General features: G+C 44.6%; 1 protein-coding gene across 2 annotated transcripts in view; it reads right to left on the bottom strand.

Annotated features, from left to right (window-relative positions):
* The window catches only part of LOC146854287 (protein mono-ADP-ribosyltransferase PARP12-like), a 271064-nt gene that overhangs the window by 21026 nt on the left and 233110 nt on the right, over positions 1–16928 (bottom strand). For both annotated transcript variants that reach the window (XM_085652068.1, XM_085652067.1), the window contains 3 exons: positions 15542–15605; positions 13203–13333; positions 9890–10041 (listed from right to left, as the gene is read on the bottom strand). In XM_085652068.1, the coding sequence (XP_085508194.1) occupies positions 9890–10041; positions 13203–13333; positions 15542–15605 (347 nt within the window). The remainder of the gene's footprint in view (positions 1–9889; positions 10042–13202; positions 13334–15541; positions 15606–16928) is intronic.

Here is a 16928-nt window from a genome sequence, read left to right on the forward strand (position 1 = left end):
GCATCCGGACTAGTCATTCGCGGCTTTATCCGTGCGATTGTCTTGAATTTTGTAAGTACTGCCACCCCCGCATTGGCGTTTCTGTGACACTGTAGTTTTAGATCCCTGTACGTATGCCCATTTCAAGCGGAGTATCCCTCTGGCTTTAACCCCTACAATCTGCTTATGCCATTGACACCCAATTCCTTATTCTGCTCCCACTTAAAGTCTGACGCTTAGTCAGTATTTGCTCTCTCCCCGTTGCTCTTGTTTACCTCTCCTACTGCCGTCAGCGTTCTCGGCCGTAAACTTGACCCCTGAGCTTCGCGCCCCCTCGTCCAGAGTACAAGCCTTTCGTGACAAGAAAGCCATGTATTTTTCGCGTTCCTGATTAACCGCATCTATGCCTGCCATATTTTTACTCAGGCTTATCACTCTCTTCCAGCATCACGGCTCCCCTGCGTAGTGCACCTGTTCCCCTGTCACTCTTTCTGCCTCCCCTTCTAACTACTTCTCTGCTCATATTCCTATTACACCTTCCAGATAATCAACACCAACCGAAAGAGAATTTTCTGGTAAGTTGAATTCGACTGTTACCCCACGACCACCTCCCATCATGTTTATTTAATGTATTTATTGGCTAATTTATCACAGCCATTGACTCAGCCCACTATCACTTTGCTCTAATCCAATGAGTGCCATTATTTTAAAATAGCAATATCGCCTACTGTAATCCATTTCACCTACTGGTTATTCTGTGCCACATGAACATGACTCTAATTTATGTTGTCTGTGTGTTTGACATGCAACCTATCTATAGGTAATGTGAAAGGTACACATTAAGGACTATTAGCTTTTTTGGACTTGCCTCAAATAATGATATTAGTATATTGTTTGCGGGTAATGGTTTTTCCACTGACTATTAGCCTTATGATTCCTTTATGATTTTTTTTGACTCTTCAATATTAATGATTTGGATTTGTCATAAGTCTACGGTTTTGTGCCTGTAAATAATATGTGCCATTTAACGTTCATGTGAGTGTATGTCTAATTAGTATGTGCCTATCGCTAACAAGGTTACCCTTTTGCGCCTTAAATTACCACACACAGTGTACCTTTCTACCTCCTCTGCAATTCTAGGTTCACGCTTAAGATTTGTGTGGAAATAACACAGTGTATCGTGTTGTTCGCCTATGCCATTCATTGTATCCTGTCATGATTTGTGTTGAAATGACTTAATTTTAACATTGAAACGTACTGCACTTTGAACAATTACTTACAATGTACCCCTCTTTTACACTTTCAACCTACCTCCTCTTTTGTCTCCCCTTTGACCTTCCAACCTTTGACTCACATTTTTCTCTCCCATCTCCGTTAATCCCCGTTATACCCCGGACCCCATTATATGTCACCCTTGACCCACTAACCGTCTCACTATATTAACCACCTATCCTGGTCCTGCCCGACCGTCTTCCGTCTCTCCTCTCCCTTTCTCTCCACTCACTACTTTGTCTACCTCTCCTACCTTTCCCCTTGTCCCTTGTTTCTCTCCACTCACTACTTTGTCTACCTCTCCTACCTTCCCCCTTGTCCCTTGTCTCTTGTATTAACCGCTTATCCTGGTCCTGTCCCTTTTCCCCTCCCTTTTCTGAACTACGCACCTTCCAATTCTTTCCTTTCAACTCCATGACTCTCCAACTGTCCTGTCCCCCACCCATCCACAATCTGTTTGACATACCTTGTTTCCTATAACCCCACTACCACGCTCCCAGCCTTGAGAAAGCCCTGGCTTTTCAGCCCCTGGGTGAAACACGTGTCGGCTGTCTTCCTTTTCCTGCACATGACTTCAATTAAAAGAAAAAATACCAAATATGAGTTCTTATTTTCTCAGCATATATGTCGCAGAAAACTAAAATTGGGGATTCTATTACCCCTGAAATCTATATTCAGAAGAGCATAAAACCAAACACATAACACATTACTTGGATCCAGGTGGCATCTGGGTGAAACCACCGTTTTGGTTTTTGCCGCAACCCACAATCGGGTCATGACCTATTGTGTGCGAATCCTGGTAACACCCACCAACTAAACCATTTACATCATCATCCTGTGGTGGTGGAGAGAGTCTAGGAGAGTGTATGGGAGCCTTTGTAGGAGAAAATGGCTTAGTAGGAAGAACAGGAGAAGAGGATCTTAGGGGTGAAGTTGAAAAGTCTCTTTTCTTCACAGGTACCGCAGGAGTGTGTGAGGTATCTAATTTTGTCTTCTTTGTTGGAAGACTGACAATATGGCCTGTTTTAGGGTCTACATACAATGTCTTTTGTTTTGGATCGATAGGATCTGGTTGAAACAGTTGTTCCCGGTTGGCGTCTCCTTTCGGTGCCGATTTTTTCGGTTCCGAACGTGGTTTTGACTTCTGCTCTAGAGGCTTAGAAGGGGTTTTTTGCTCCTTCGGCTTCGATGTCGAGTTGGAAATCTTTTTCAGATCCGAAGGTTTTCAGGGTTTGCTCGGATCCAAGGCCTTTTGGTCTTTCGGTGCCGAAAAGCTCGATGCCGAGGCCTTTTTGGAGGTAACGGGAGTAGGATGTATTCCTGATTTCGGCACAGACAGTGTTTTTTGGGCACCGAGATGCGGCTTGCTCGGTCCCGAGCCGCCGGAAGGCTTTTCCTTTGCCTTCGGAGCCGGGCCTGGAGGCGGATCTTCTGAAGTTTTCTTTCGGTCACGACTAAGGCCTTCAGGCAAAGTTTTGACTGGAGCCTTCTTTTTTTCGGGTGGGGTAGGGGCAGGGGCAGTTGTACTCACTCGTTGACCTGGAGTGATGAGGTCATCGGAGTCGGAGTCATCAGCTTCGGATACAATATCGAACTCCTCCAAATCCTCTGCCTCTGGAACATCGGGACCTTCATCGAAGATGTCTTCTGGCATCGGTGCAGCCTGTTGTGCCATAACGTGTCGTCGAGCCCAGCGATCACGGATAGTCTTTTTGGATCGAAAGGAGGCGCAGGCTTGGCAATCTTTTTCCTCTTATTCTGGCTAGAGGCAAAGGTTGCAGACCTTGTGGTGGTCGCTGTGTGGAAATTTAGCTCCACACTGGGGGCATTTTTTAAATGGAGTCCTTGCCATTAGCCGTAGGACCGAATGGCGTTGATAGGAAGGGCATGTGACGAAAACAATACCGTCGAGTTGTGAAGGTTTCCGCGTCGAAAAGGTTTGGAAAACACGGCACTGAACCGGAGCGCCGAAGTTTCATCCGAACCTGATGGCGGAAAAAAACAATCTGAGGATGGAGTCGATGCCCATGCGCGCTATCGTCCAAGGGGAGGAGTCACCTATCTCGTGACTACAAAGACTTCAGCCAAGACAACAACAAACTGCAATCATCCAAGCCCAACACCAGATGGCGATCTATGCAAAAGTATGAATTCTGCATGCCATATGCCTCGAACACTACATTTCCCATGAGCCCTAGGCTTAAAGGCTAATGGGATAAAAGGACACGTCGCACGACGGGCTACGTGCGTAATTCAAACCCGTTTCCAGGAAGCTTGGAAATCTGTGTTCCCTGGGTCGCATTCAGAGGCAATATCAGGGTGCTTTGGGTTTGAGAGGAATTGGTTGCCTCATATTCTGTATACCTTTGCCCTGGTTCATTTTCCCCCTTCTGGGCAGAAGGAGGGATTGTGGTCCGCATTTTTCCGGGGGAAGGGGGAAGTTGTTCATTTTGAGGGTCGGAGGTCAGAACACCCCAACAAGAAGTCAAGAAATGGTTTGGGCAGAGAAGTGTGGTCTTGTGTTGTTTTGTGTCGCATCAGGAAGATCACAAAAATTCTATCTGCAGTATTAGAATAAAACCTCTTCCAGGTAGGAGGTGTTGTTAAACCTATTTCGTACTGTGTTTCTTATATTTTCTTATCAATATTATTTTGGCATCTCATGCATCACTCCATTGGATTGGCATTCAATTGTGAGCATGAAGGCCTGGTTCTGTGACATTGGAAAATACATTTATAATGACTCAGTATTTACAGGAAGTTTCCTTTTGGGGGGAATCTCTTATCATGGAGTAAAACAAGTTACTGTGCTGGAAACACTCCATTCCATGAATCCCCTGTTCTAATTTTTGTTCTTACCTTTTTTAGGGCGACCCCTGAGCCAGCGCGCAAGCGCTGCTCTGGGATTGATCTGGGGTAGTTCAGTATGGGAGAGAAGCACCGCCCACTACCCCACCCATACTTTTCATTGGCTTGTGTGTTTGTCCTTCTAAATGCTGTCTTCTGATTGATTATGAGGCTTGTTAGTCCCTCCTTATTACGGCCATGTCATCATCTGTACTCTCCCATGGCTACTGGCCCCTTTACTTGGTTGTTACACAGTGCGTGTACTATTTATTTTTTATAGCTTCCACAGCGGGTGCCTTTAACAAGGCGGTTTATGATTATGTGCGCTTCTGGGAGGGGTCAGGGGGCGATGGCTGGGGCTTTGAAGGTGTCTGTTTACAGCGCAGGGCTCTTGTTGTTCTTAATGAGAGGTCAGCTTGCCCGACATTTCAGGTCTACAACTATAAAAATAACACGGCTGCCTCCCTAAAATGTGAATGCTTATCGTAATGGAACCGGATTTATTCTAAGTTCCACAGCGTGTGCGTTCAAGGTGGCTCCAGTAATCAGTGTTTGGTGCATCAAACGTACTTCACCCACCCGGACTGTACCTTAACTTTCATACGTCACTTCTCCAATGCTAGCAGGGAAGCCACGCCTACGCCTCAATCTCGCTCGCCAGGACTTGTCGCCCACGCATCCAGGCAGCTAGAGAAGCTACTGATCGAGGACAAGATTTTTATCCAAATCCTCTACTACCTGCCCCATCTCTACAAACTCAACCGGGATGTACTTCGAGAACTTAAAGACAGGATGGCCCATTGGTAAAAACACCGCTATGCTGATAAGTGGGCGTCTGCAAATTATGCTTAGTATTTCTCAAATGACAAGTGAAAACATCTCACCCCTTCTCCCAGTCGAGTGCTGCTTCATGCATTTTTGTTAAAAAGATCAAGAAAAGGTATGTCGCTTCCCTTCTCAGGAATGCTTTACTCCATTACATCCTAATTTATAGGACATGCACCATAAACGATTCTGTATTTACCTGTGCTCCTGCCCTCCTGTTGTCCGCATTCCCTTTATTACCGCCCCCCTTCCCACTTGGAGTGACCCTTGAAGTAGCCAGTCTCCTCCCCTCCCGTTGTCCATTTTTACCAGGCTCCCGCCCCATCCTGTTGTCCGTGTTAAACATGCTCCCGCCCCCCTCCCGTTGTCTGCATTTTTTTTATTGTGTCCGCCACCTACCCACTTGTGGCGGCCCGTGAGGTGCTCCCCCCGTGGCACACCACAGTTGGTTTAAATGCTGAACAGATTCATCAAAAAGCACTGGCAAAGCCAAAATGTGGGACCTATTGGCTTTGCCAATGCTTGTTTTTGATTTGCAGTACTCAACTTCCTGGCTCGAAGATCCAAAGGCTGGGAGCTGGCAGATAGCATCTGGCGCTGAGGTAGGCTGGGAGTCTCTGGGTGGAAGGCTGGGGCAATGATTACGCAGCACTTGTTTGAGGGTAGGGTTCCTGGGGCCTTTTTGCCTTGGGCCCTGCTTAGCACTTTTACTCCGGCACCAACAGCCGGCCCGAGCACTTCGGAATCCCAGTTGTTGGTGTCGCAGTCTCAGATCATTTACAAATCGTATACAATAAAACATTAAATACACCCTGCCTCTTTATCTCCTCCACATAATTATATATTTACTTCTGAACAAGTGGGGTATCACTCAACAAAGTCCAGTCTCATGGGCGGTTCTGTCACGTGGACCCAAAACTTGGATCCAGTCACTTGGCACACTATTAATTTATTTGCCCACCCCGGGGGTCCTGAACCAAATGAATTCCTAATAATTGCAATCTGGAGGGGTGGGGGCGGAGATGTCAGCCCACAGCCCTGTTATGTCCCCGGGTCAGCCTCATACGACAATAAAGTGTGGCTCAGTGCAGGCCTGCAGGCCGATGAGTTATTGCAATGCAATGGGAGAGAGTCCATTTTGCCTAATTGGGACCACGGCTGGAAGCTGCTGCATAGTCTCAAAGAATGGCTAAGAGTGGGGGGGTGGGTGGGCGATGTTTCACATGGTGAACTGCTGGCTTTGTGTACACAGTGCATTGCAGTGATTAAAAGAGCCTTGTTTGGTATCGAGCCCCATGGCACGCTCGAAAGTTCACTGCGCAAAGACAATGACCTCACCACCCCCTTCGCACCCGTCACTTCCGACCTTGTCCCCAAGTGTTTTATTAGAAGGGATGCTCCTGGAATTCTCGCTTGTATGTAGCAAGCGATCTATGTTACTTTTGTTGCGAATAAAAGCAAAGCAAAAAAAAGGCTATAATTGTGTATGGAAAAACTAGCTATCAAATGCTGAAATGTGGTGACAGCAGGGTGCGGTTATCCACAGAAGTGGCGTCTTTACTTCTTTATATACAATCTATATTTATAAAATATTCATGTGATATGTGCGTGGGAGTGTGTTTAATCTACTGATAAGCGAGAACGTCAGGGTGCGTGTTAAAGTCACGGTTGTAAACGTCATCTGAAGGGTAGTGCAGAAGACAGCCGAAGATTAGCCGTAAAGCTGTAAGGGGTCATGCAGGTGCATGGGCAGGGTCAAGGATGACAACTTTCTTAGTACAGCACCTGTCTAGTATCACACAGTGTACACCGAGTGGCGCCTTCACTTGAGTGTTTCTGAAGCAAATGGAGGTCTTGCGATGTTAATTATTCCGAAAGAACTGCTCACAGGAATGCAAGGTTCTGTAGGTACAGCAGTCTGAGGATTTCCAGTGTGCTTTTGATATTTTCCTTTATATTTTGCTGCAAGAACACTCGGTTCATGCTTGCCACCTTCTTGCCTCCCTGACCGTTCACTTAAAATGATTTTAAATTAAGGCAGCTTTTGGTAATGTAAATGCCGATGACTTTTATTTGTGTTTTAAAAACCAAAACCTAAATGAAAGGCATTGTCATTTGCTATGCCAGTAGCTCAAACTCGCGTAAATGCAAAACCTAATGCATTGCAAATGCTTGTTATTATATAAGGTATCTAGAATGTCTTGGCAGTAACTTTCAAACGATTCATTGTGGGAATGAATGTGTTTTCTGATAGAAGGAAAGGAGTTGTTATTTTTGCTTTGTTTCTACAGGCCTCAGCAGGGAATAAGCCCTTGAAAGTATTGACCACAATGTTATGATACTTATGGAAATCTGACCATCATTTTCCACAAAGGTATACATTGTGTTTAGCGAGAGATATTTGAGTGTAGACATCTATGAGCAGTATTAATGTGTATTCCCTTGTTTCCTCGAGGTTCTAAATCCCTGCTGTTCCCTCTCCTACTACCCTTTCCCTCGCCGGCTCACCCTTCTGCTCTGTGTGTTATTAATATCAGAGCTGGGGGTAACAGGAGGTTGACCCCTTTGTGCATCATTTTGATCCTGAGGAGTCTCGATCTGACAGCAGGCACCAAATGGCTAAGGCAAGAAAATCAATTTAAAAGTTTTACACCCAGATTTATTGCTAAAATCCAAACATTCACTATGTGGAGGCTTAATTATCCACACAGAAACAACAAATATAACTTTGAAGTACAACAAATAACCAATTATGTTCCAATACAACCACAATATTTAGAATCTAATAAATATTTAATAAAGTACACATAAAATACTAGTGACATTTGTTAATATAGTGTATAATCCATTGGATCACATACATCATTGAAAACCTTTGGTCCAAAAATAACATAGAAAACAGCGGTATAGAATGAAAATACAAAAAAAGTTGTGTCTTTATGAAAGGGGTTACTCTCTAAATTGTTTATGTAATCAAGAAAATGCCAACTTTCTAAAAGTGGCATTTTCAGAATTGTAATTTAAAACCCAACTTCACCATAAGATAGGATTTTAAAGCACAACTCAAGAGACACCAAACATGAATTGGGTACCTTTTCCTATTTGGATATTACACTTATAAAATGTAATAAGGTAACTCCAATGTTATCCTATGGGAGAGGTAGGCCTTGCAATCGTGAATGAATTTAAGAGTTTTTCATTACTAGGACATGTTAAACTTAAAAAGTACATGTCCTACTTTTGAAGTGCATTGCAACCTGCCCTCTTTGCCAGGTTGAAATGGCACTTTAAACTGCACACAAACAGGCTACAATGGCAGGTCGGAGATATGCTTACAGTGCTACTTAAGTGGGTAGCCCAATCATTGCTGCAGGCCCACTAGTAGCATTTAATTTACAGATCCTGGGAAATGGTAGTGCCACTTTACTACGGACTTACAAGTACATTAAATATGGCAATTTGGTATAGGACAATTCTACCATGTTTTAAGGAGAAAGCCCAAGCACTTTAACACTGGTTAGCGGTGTTAAAGTGCACAGAGTCCTAAGGCCAACAAAATCAGCAAAAAACAGGAGGAAGTAAGGCAAAATGTTTGAGGATGACCCTGCAGAAAGGACCAAGTTTAACACTGCTAAAGTAGGCCGCTAGTCATGCACAAGAAAGGCACAATGGTAGCCTAATGTAACTTTTACTTACTTTTTTACGTTTGTTGGTAGCAAGTTGGCGCAAGAGGCTGCCAAGTGTTAGGGATTGAGGCTTAGGTGAAGGTGGGACTTTGAAGACCACGGTTTCGCAGGGATACTCACTTCAGGGGTGTTTCTCAATCTCACTGACTGTTTACATCTTGAAAAGATGATGTCGTGGTTGTGTCTGACAGTGTGAGAAGGGCCATCCACAAGCTGCTGCTGTGAGGGCTAGATGTAAAGGGTGTTTGAAGGTTATGCATTCATAACAGGGAGGGAAAGGGAAGCCAGGGATGAATTAATTATTTCTCCAATTGTGTAAGGAGAGATTTTAATAGATATTTAGATTTGGTAAGGTGAGGTGTTGTTGGGTGGAAAAAAAGGTGGAGGCACTACATTGGGAAAAGAATGGGTTGTGATCTGGAGGCCATTGAAAGGGTGAGTGTCAGGAGAGAAGCAGGTGGAAGGGTGGGCAGAACAAGTTGGCTTAGAGGTGGCTCTCCTGGAGAGAGAGGGGATGTGCAGGCGAGTGACTGAGGGGTAAGATATGGAACAGAATGAGGGGTGACTTGAGGAGCTGGGATTTGTTAATTTGAGATAGATCTGTAACAAGGTGAACTTTGAAAAGGAAATGATTGGCTGGGCGGGCATAGCATAAAGGGTAAGAAAAGTGGTAAGTGGTGGGGGGGTATGGAAGCAAGAAAGAGGGTGTTGCTGGTACAGTATCTAGTAGTAGCTACCAGAGGTAGTTATATGAAGTAAAGAAGTATATGTAATAGACAGAAGCAAACAGGTGAGTCTACTAAAGCTTGCAGAATTCAAACATGATCTGTAGTAGATTTTTGGAATGTACCAGGTGCATGTATTGAGGTTGAAATTGTCCTCTTATTCTCATCAATTCCACCTTACAACATGTTGCTCTTTGAACTATTTTTGGAAATTCCTGGTATTCCGACTTTTTGAAGCTTTGCCCAACAGCTAGGCAAATAATATTTTTCTTGTGTGATCAGATGTACATTTGTGCTGTATGTACCCTACAGATCTCCAGTCAGTTCATGGGCCACCTCCCCGCGAATTTCATTATTTCATATAGCTCAGAGGAGGATTCCCTGAGAGGAGTAGAGAATATCGGTCTAAAGTGCAATATTTATAGTCCATCAAAGTAGAATAGTCACACCTTGTCTGTTCTTACAGCCACTGCACATCAAACATACAAGTTCAATTGGCATTTCAAAGACCTCCTATTTGAGGTGTATACCACACTATTCCTAAAAACTGTGCACCTTTTCCATAAATCGTTGAACGGCCTTTGTATATTCTCCAGTCAAAGTTTTCACGACAGATTGTATCCACGTGGCAGGTGTCGGTGCCATGGAATAATTTCTTCTCCATCACATCCTTTTCCTTGTTCACCGTCTTCATTTTCTTCATTTGCCTAGAAACACACATTTGAAGTTTCTTTACATATAAAGAGAACAACACTGTGCACTGATACTGAGTGGTGCCCACTTTCTAGTCAATCCCTTAACCCTTTCACTGTTGCAAGAGAACCTTATCACAACAATGCTCCTCCATATGCTGATCTCCTGTGTCTGCTTCACCTCTCTGAGCTGCATGCTACTAATGAATTCAGATATCCTACCGTGCTGGAGCCTTTATGATCACATGTTCTTCCAACCTTTAAATCACTTCTGTGTGATAAAGTGGCACACCCCTGTAGCTAAGCCACCACTGCAAGATTTTCACCTTTTAATACTCAACTGCCACCAGGCGCCATTCATGCCCTTGATCACTGCTATCATACACCTCTTAACACCTGAGTCACTTCTGCAAGATAACCCCAAGATCTGTTACAGCTGCCTTCAGTCCATCTGACCCCTACCACTTGTACCCACATAGTATTATCAATGATATGACGAATTCTGTGGCTTTTTATTTTAGCAGAGGGTACTTCCTCACTGTTCTTCTATACTCAACTCATTTTGACATAGTGCCATCGCCGCTATGTGAAATTCTGCCCGGAATGAAATATTTCTCAATACAAAAAAGTGATGGATGGAAAGCTTGAATTAATCTCAGCCGCCGGTGATTACACAGGGCCACATCCCAGACATTGTTATTTTGAATACTATGCCACCTCAAATTGGACCCAGCCATATACAAATCAGTCTTGACCCTGATCCTTATGGGAACAGTCCAGGCTGAACTGCCAGGCCAGGTCCTCCATGAACTTTAACACAAGCAACCTAGCACCGGTTTCGCCCTAGTTAGGGTTCTTCAGTCAGGCATAGCTTGGTTCCAGTGGGACAGTGATCCCAGGACCCACGTCTGGGCATAACCATCCCACTTAGGGCATCAGACGATCAACGGTATTGTTTTATTAATCTTGGTAACTGGTGATTGCTCGTGCCACATCACAGTCCATCGTTATTTTGCACACCACACCATGCCACCTCCGTTTGGACCCAGCCATATGCAAATCAGACCTGACCGTACTTCAATGAGAACGGTTCATCCCACATTGCCAGGTGACAAGTGTTGCACAAATAAACTGTGACTGTAGAATGGGCCATGCGTTTGTAGGCGTTGTGCTTTGTCACACTTTGTGAGTGAGCACAGTGAAACTTATTGGGGACTCAGCGTCTTTGGTGGGTGGGACTCTGGTGGCTCCCATCCTTCATGCTCAATGACAAAGCTTCACTGGTGTGCTGAAGGGAAGGAAACAGGAAATGTTAGGAGATTTTGAGAAAGGTAAGTGACTATGTGGAACTGAACTGGGTGGGTATATGTCTAGTGAGTTGATATATGAGTGTGTGTGCATATGTGTTTCCGCCAGTGTTGCTCATTCTAGTGTTGGCCTGTGCTTGTGTATGTATGTCTTTGTGTGTGTGTACATTGCTGACATAGTGTGCCTGTCCCCATCATTTAATAGCCCTTCCTAGCATTCTGTGGCTTTTCTTGGTCTGTAGTGTTAACCTGACATCCTTTAGTCTCCTGTTACATAGGTCCATATCATCTGGTGCCTCCCAATAGCATTGGGTTGCTAGGTCTGGCTTCTGGTGGTCACTCCTATCTACCGGTAGCCATACTGGGTGTCTGGTGGGCCCACCACAGTTATAAGGAAAACATTTTCTCACAGCCAGTGAACAGTCACTAAGCCCTCCTCTCTGCTAACTTCAGCGTAGCAAGGCAGCTTGTTAAGTAGAGCCCATACTTACATATTGTGAAGCTCACTTGCTTCTGGTTGACATTCATGACATCAGTGACTATCTGTACATACGATGGACTTGCATTGCTTTTGGTTGACAGCCCTGGAATCTGGAGGGTATCCATATCATATTATGAATGACTGTGTATTTTGGAAGGAATCCCTTGAGGAAGGCAGGAATCTCTATCACAATAGGAATACCCTTGGCATAGGGTGGCCATCCTGAGCTTCTGTTAGCCACACTTGTAATTATGTGAGTACCCCATCATATTGAGACAGCCCTAGGTGGTGGTGGCTGTCACTGGCTTCGCTCGCCTTTACCAACTTCTAGTGAACATTCATGACCTCTATGGCCACCTAAAATGTGGTTCTGACCCACTGCATATGACAACAATTCATGGCGTCTGGTGAACTTTCTGACTTCTGGTGGTAATTACTGGCATATTGTGCCCCATAGCCTGAAGAGCCTGGCTAAAAATATAGGGTTGGTGGCCAGAAAGAGACAGCAGTTCGTCGCTCCTTCATTTGCATTCTCTAACAGGGAGCATTTTTGTTTAAAGTAGTCCCATTAACAAACATGAACTGCATCTAAAAATACATTTTCCATTTGCGACACCATCTGGGGGAGCAGGCAGTGCAAAGTCAGAGTAGGCTATGTCAAACTGTTTTCTCAGATTATGCGAACTGACTATAGTAGATATGGCTGTTCAGCTGTTTCTTCGGAAACTCCTGCTGTAAGGCACTGTTTGCTTCTGTTACTCAGTTTTCTTAGGAGATGATGATGGCAAATGTCTTTGAGAGGGCATGTTTTATTAGAATACCATGACACTATTGGAATAGTGTATGAGCACTCCACAAAAACTGGCTTACCACTGGATAACTGCCCTCTCATGCATTTGCTTGCTTCCTATTCGGTGGCTTGTCTTGGCTATTGTGTTTCTGTCCTGGCACTAGAGCAGTTCCAATGTACTTTTGTCCTTCCACTGCTCGCTTTTAGGGACTTCATTTTTCTGTTTCTCTTAAAGCACCCCACAAGAATGCATGTGTTTTCCACCCCTCTCCCTGGTGTGCTACTCTTCTACCTTTTGCGCTCTGTGTTGCTCTCTCTCGCCCATGTGCTTCTCCACTGCCCAAACCACATTGCTCTCTTGCCGTTACTTCTCCTTCTCCTTCTCCCCTGCCCTCCCTGTGGCTTCCCACACCCACTCCCTCCGTCTCTCTTGCCCGTTGCCTCTCCTCCTCATCCCCTCTGCGTTGCTTTCATCTTCCCCAGGTTGTTTCCCACCACCTCCTTCCACCGTGTTGACCAACCCCAGTGACTTTAACAAAGACTCTTTCAAAATAATTTTCCACTGGAAACAATGCTAAACAAGCCGTAAAATACTTACATTTGATAAACTTCCCAGAGTGATGGATTCTGAACCCTCTTTAATTTCAGCATTGAATACCCACGCATGGTCTTTTCAAATTCTCTTTCAATTTCTTTGAATTCAGAAGAGGTCCTATGAACATCCACCAACTGAAAGGTAAAGAAATACATTGTTTTACATTTAGGTCCTTGGTTAGAAGTCAGGAGGAATGATGTGTGGAAGTTCTGGGTTGCTAGAGTATTCAGTACTGGCTGGAATCTCCACACATAATTCCTCCTGATCCATAGGGAATGGGGAATAACTGCAGGGACCTGGATTTACCAGGTTGAATTCTGCACAGAATTCACATTTCCATGTGATTTAATGCGCCTGTTACCACCTGCTGAGAGCAACTGGCAAATGTGTGTGAGGAGGCTTGTGCAGGACTGAGGGTGAAGGGAAGGGTTGGGATGGGTGGGAGAAGAATAGGTAAAAGTGCGCAAGGAAAGGGGAGGTTGTTGCTTGACAGGGGGGGGCATTAAAGTCTCTCCCGTGTCTTGACAGAGAGTCATCAAAAGCCGGGGACTGCGGCTGGGCTGCAAATCAGCCTTTTCCAAATACGATTTTACTGGTGGAATTTCTGGCAGATATAATCGGATCTGGTCTTCCAGCACCCCGAAAAGTAGGGTGCTGGAACACCAGTTCACTTACAATATTCCACAATTTGTAATCAGGGTCTTTTGCAGTAATCCCTGCTCTTGTAGAAGATAAAATAATAATAAAGCGATTTCTAAAGTGCCTGGTTACACCATACAGCGCCTTCCTGTGCTGGGGCCTGACCTACCTAAGACTGCAGCAGAAATGCTATGGGGAGCAGATGTTCACCCAAACAAACTAAGGTGAACTAAACAGTCACGTTTTAAGTCTGCCCGGAGCATCATTTTGGAATATTCCACTCAGATGGACCTGTAAGGAGTTCCAGACCTTGGCTGCCAAGTAGGAGAAAGATTGAGCCCCTACCCTAGCCCTAAATACACAGGGTACAGACACTAGATTGGCTTTCGTGGATCTCAGATTGCATGAAGGAAGATAAGGTTGCATCATTGGGCACAAATATTTGGGGCCCTTGTGAGAAAGGATTTTGTGGCAAAAACACATGGCTTTGAAAGTAATTCTTTTCTCCAGAAAGAGCCAGTGGAGGGTGGCAAGGGCAGCAGATACAAACACTCTTTTGGGAAGATTTAAAACCAAGCGTCCTGCCATGTTTTGCACTCCTTGGAGTTCTTTCAAGCTCCCTTTGGATACTCCAAGGTATAAAGCATTATAATAATCTCTAACTGCGAGGTTACCAGGGTGTGTACTATGGTTTTCTTTGATGCTGTCGGAAGCAGGTCCAGGGTCTCTCTCAAGATTTTGAGGGTCCAAAACATTTCCAGGCCACACTGCTAATCTGATTCTCAAAAGACAATTTGGAGTCGAACAATACACCCATGTTTTTAACTTTGGATTACCATCATGATGAACGTCCTGCTATCACTGGGATATTTCTGTACTTTCCAATGCATATCGCTGAAATATTTATGTACGTCTGTGGCATTGTGCTATCTAAAAACCTAAGCATTAGTATTTATCTTCAATAATAATTTATGTGGTTGTCAGGGCCATTATGAATCTTGTCAGCTGTGTCAAATCTGTGACAACAGCTTGTCTATTACAGGCCTCCTTCTTATAAATCTCTTTATCTTGCCTTGCACAATCAACCTTCTAGTTGATGCTTTGGTTGATTGCTCCAGATGTTTTGCTCAGAAATCATAAGGTCATCTTGACTTTCAACTTGAGAGGCACATATATATACCTTTATCGTATATTTGGATTCTGTGGGTTTTATTTATATTTATAAGTATTATTAATAAACCTTTACTGCAATTTTAAAATATTTCCAAATTATGCATGTGATCAGAGTACAGCAGAAGTGAATGCACTTGGAGTTAATTCACAATATATTAATCAACATTATTTGTTTCAGCACATCATGCCTCTATACACTTTTTTTAAATTGAAGCTGCAATTAGATCTCATTACTAGTGCAGGAAATGCTGCCTCTCATTCTGTGTTTCAGATGGCTTAATCTTTCCAGATACAAGCCCCCTAATTATCAGAACAGATGCTCAAGAGTATGGGGTGTTTGTCTGCATGAAAAGAAACAGGCTGCAATATAACAGACACCTATTGTACCATGCTTTCATTAGATGGGATAAGACATTCTAAAAAAATGATCCTTTGCTGTCAATTCACTGGCTTCACATCCTGATTACTGCTTGCACATTACTATGAAAAGCCATATCCCTCCTCCTTTGAGCAAAACCACAAACTTATACCTGATGTCCTTTGATGGTGTGTGCCATTTTGGCCCAGTGGGCTGGTATTGCCTTGGGTTTTGCACTAGAAAAGAAAACACAAAAAGAGTTGATTAAAGAAATCCGCACCCACTATTCTCCCTCGTGTGTTGCCTTCCCTACATCCACTGCCTCACAAACATATTCGAGGTGCCTTGACCTGAACGCTTACATCAGGCCATTTACATGACAAATGCCTTGAGGCTGAAAGTTGTTATATTCTCAAACTCAGGCTTCCATAGTGACCGGATTAGGTATAGTATTTATTTGATACACAACTCATCAGAGCCCAGCTCTTTTGACACCCTGCTGTGCCCAGTTAATTACATTTCTCTCCAGCTGAAACGCAGGCCTCCCCACACAAATGGAGCAATTAACAGTGCTTCACTCATCTCCTGAGGAAGAAAGGAGTGCGTGGAAGGATCTGCATCCCTCACTCAGCTGTCACACTGTACCAGGGATGCGCCTGCCCAGGCCCACTGAACAAAGGAGGGAGCCCGGACCTTGAGCCAACTCAGGAAGAAGCTCCGCTTTGAAAATTTACTATGAAAGTCCTTGGCAGTGATGTCAGCTGACTGAGGCTCCCAGAGGCGATGTGACTAATGACTCCTGGATGACCCCATTCTGAACTGTCCCAGCATGCTGTGCAGAAGGGTTGAGACGAGGTGGGGAGGTGAGATGGCACCGCAAGATTGGTCAGCTGTGCCTGGCTTCTGGAAACTTCCTCTCCTCTTTAAAAAATCTTGCATAAGGGGGAGACGCTCCCTTGCCTGGTGATTTTTCTGTGCTTTGCTGCTGGATCCTGGGGACGCCATGAATAACTGGAAGGAAGAAACCCCTGATGTCCACAAAGAACTACGGACTCTGCCCAGTTGAACCCCCAGACCAGTGGGTCTCCCCAAGGGCCAGTGAGGCTGGCCCCCCCTTATACACCCTGAGGACCAGTTGGAGAAAATCTGCGCCCAGAAGCCAGTCAATCAGTAAAATAGTAGATTTATAGAGTGCTACACGTCACCCATGAGGGTATCAATGCGCTAGCAGGGTCCAGTTGATTATATGAAAAGCCAGGTCTTCAGGGACTTTCAGGACCCTGGTAGAGATGGGGAGGTCCGTAGGAGAAAGGGTAGCTCATTCTATGTAATCAAAGCTAGGTAGGAAAAGGAGAGACCTACACATCTGCTATGTCATATGTGAGGGGTTAGGGTAAGAAAAAGGGACATGGAGGTGTCTGGTGGACTGATGGGAGGTCAGGCGGTGGTTCGAGTAGGCAGGTCTGCAGTTGTGTAGGGCCTTGTATGCATGGTTCAGGAGCTTGAATTTACATCTTTTCTGTACAGGGAGCTAGTGGAGTTCCCTGAGGTAGGGGGTG

The sequence above is a fragment of the Triturus cristatus genome, chromosome 4_1, assembly GCF_964204655.1.
Source record: "Triturus cristatus chromosome 4_1, aTriCri1.1, whole genome shotgun sequence".
NCBI lineage: Eukaryota > Metazoa > Chordata > Amphibia > Caudata > Salamandridae > Triturus > Triturus cristatus.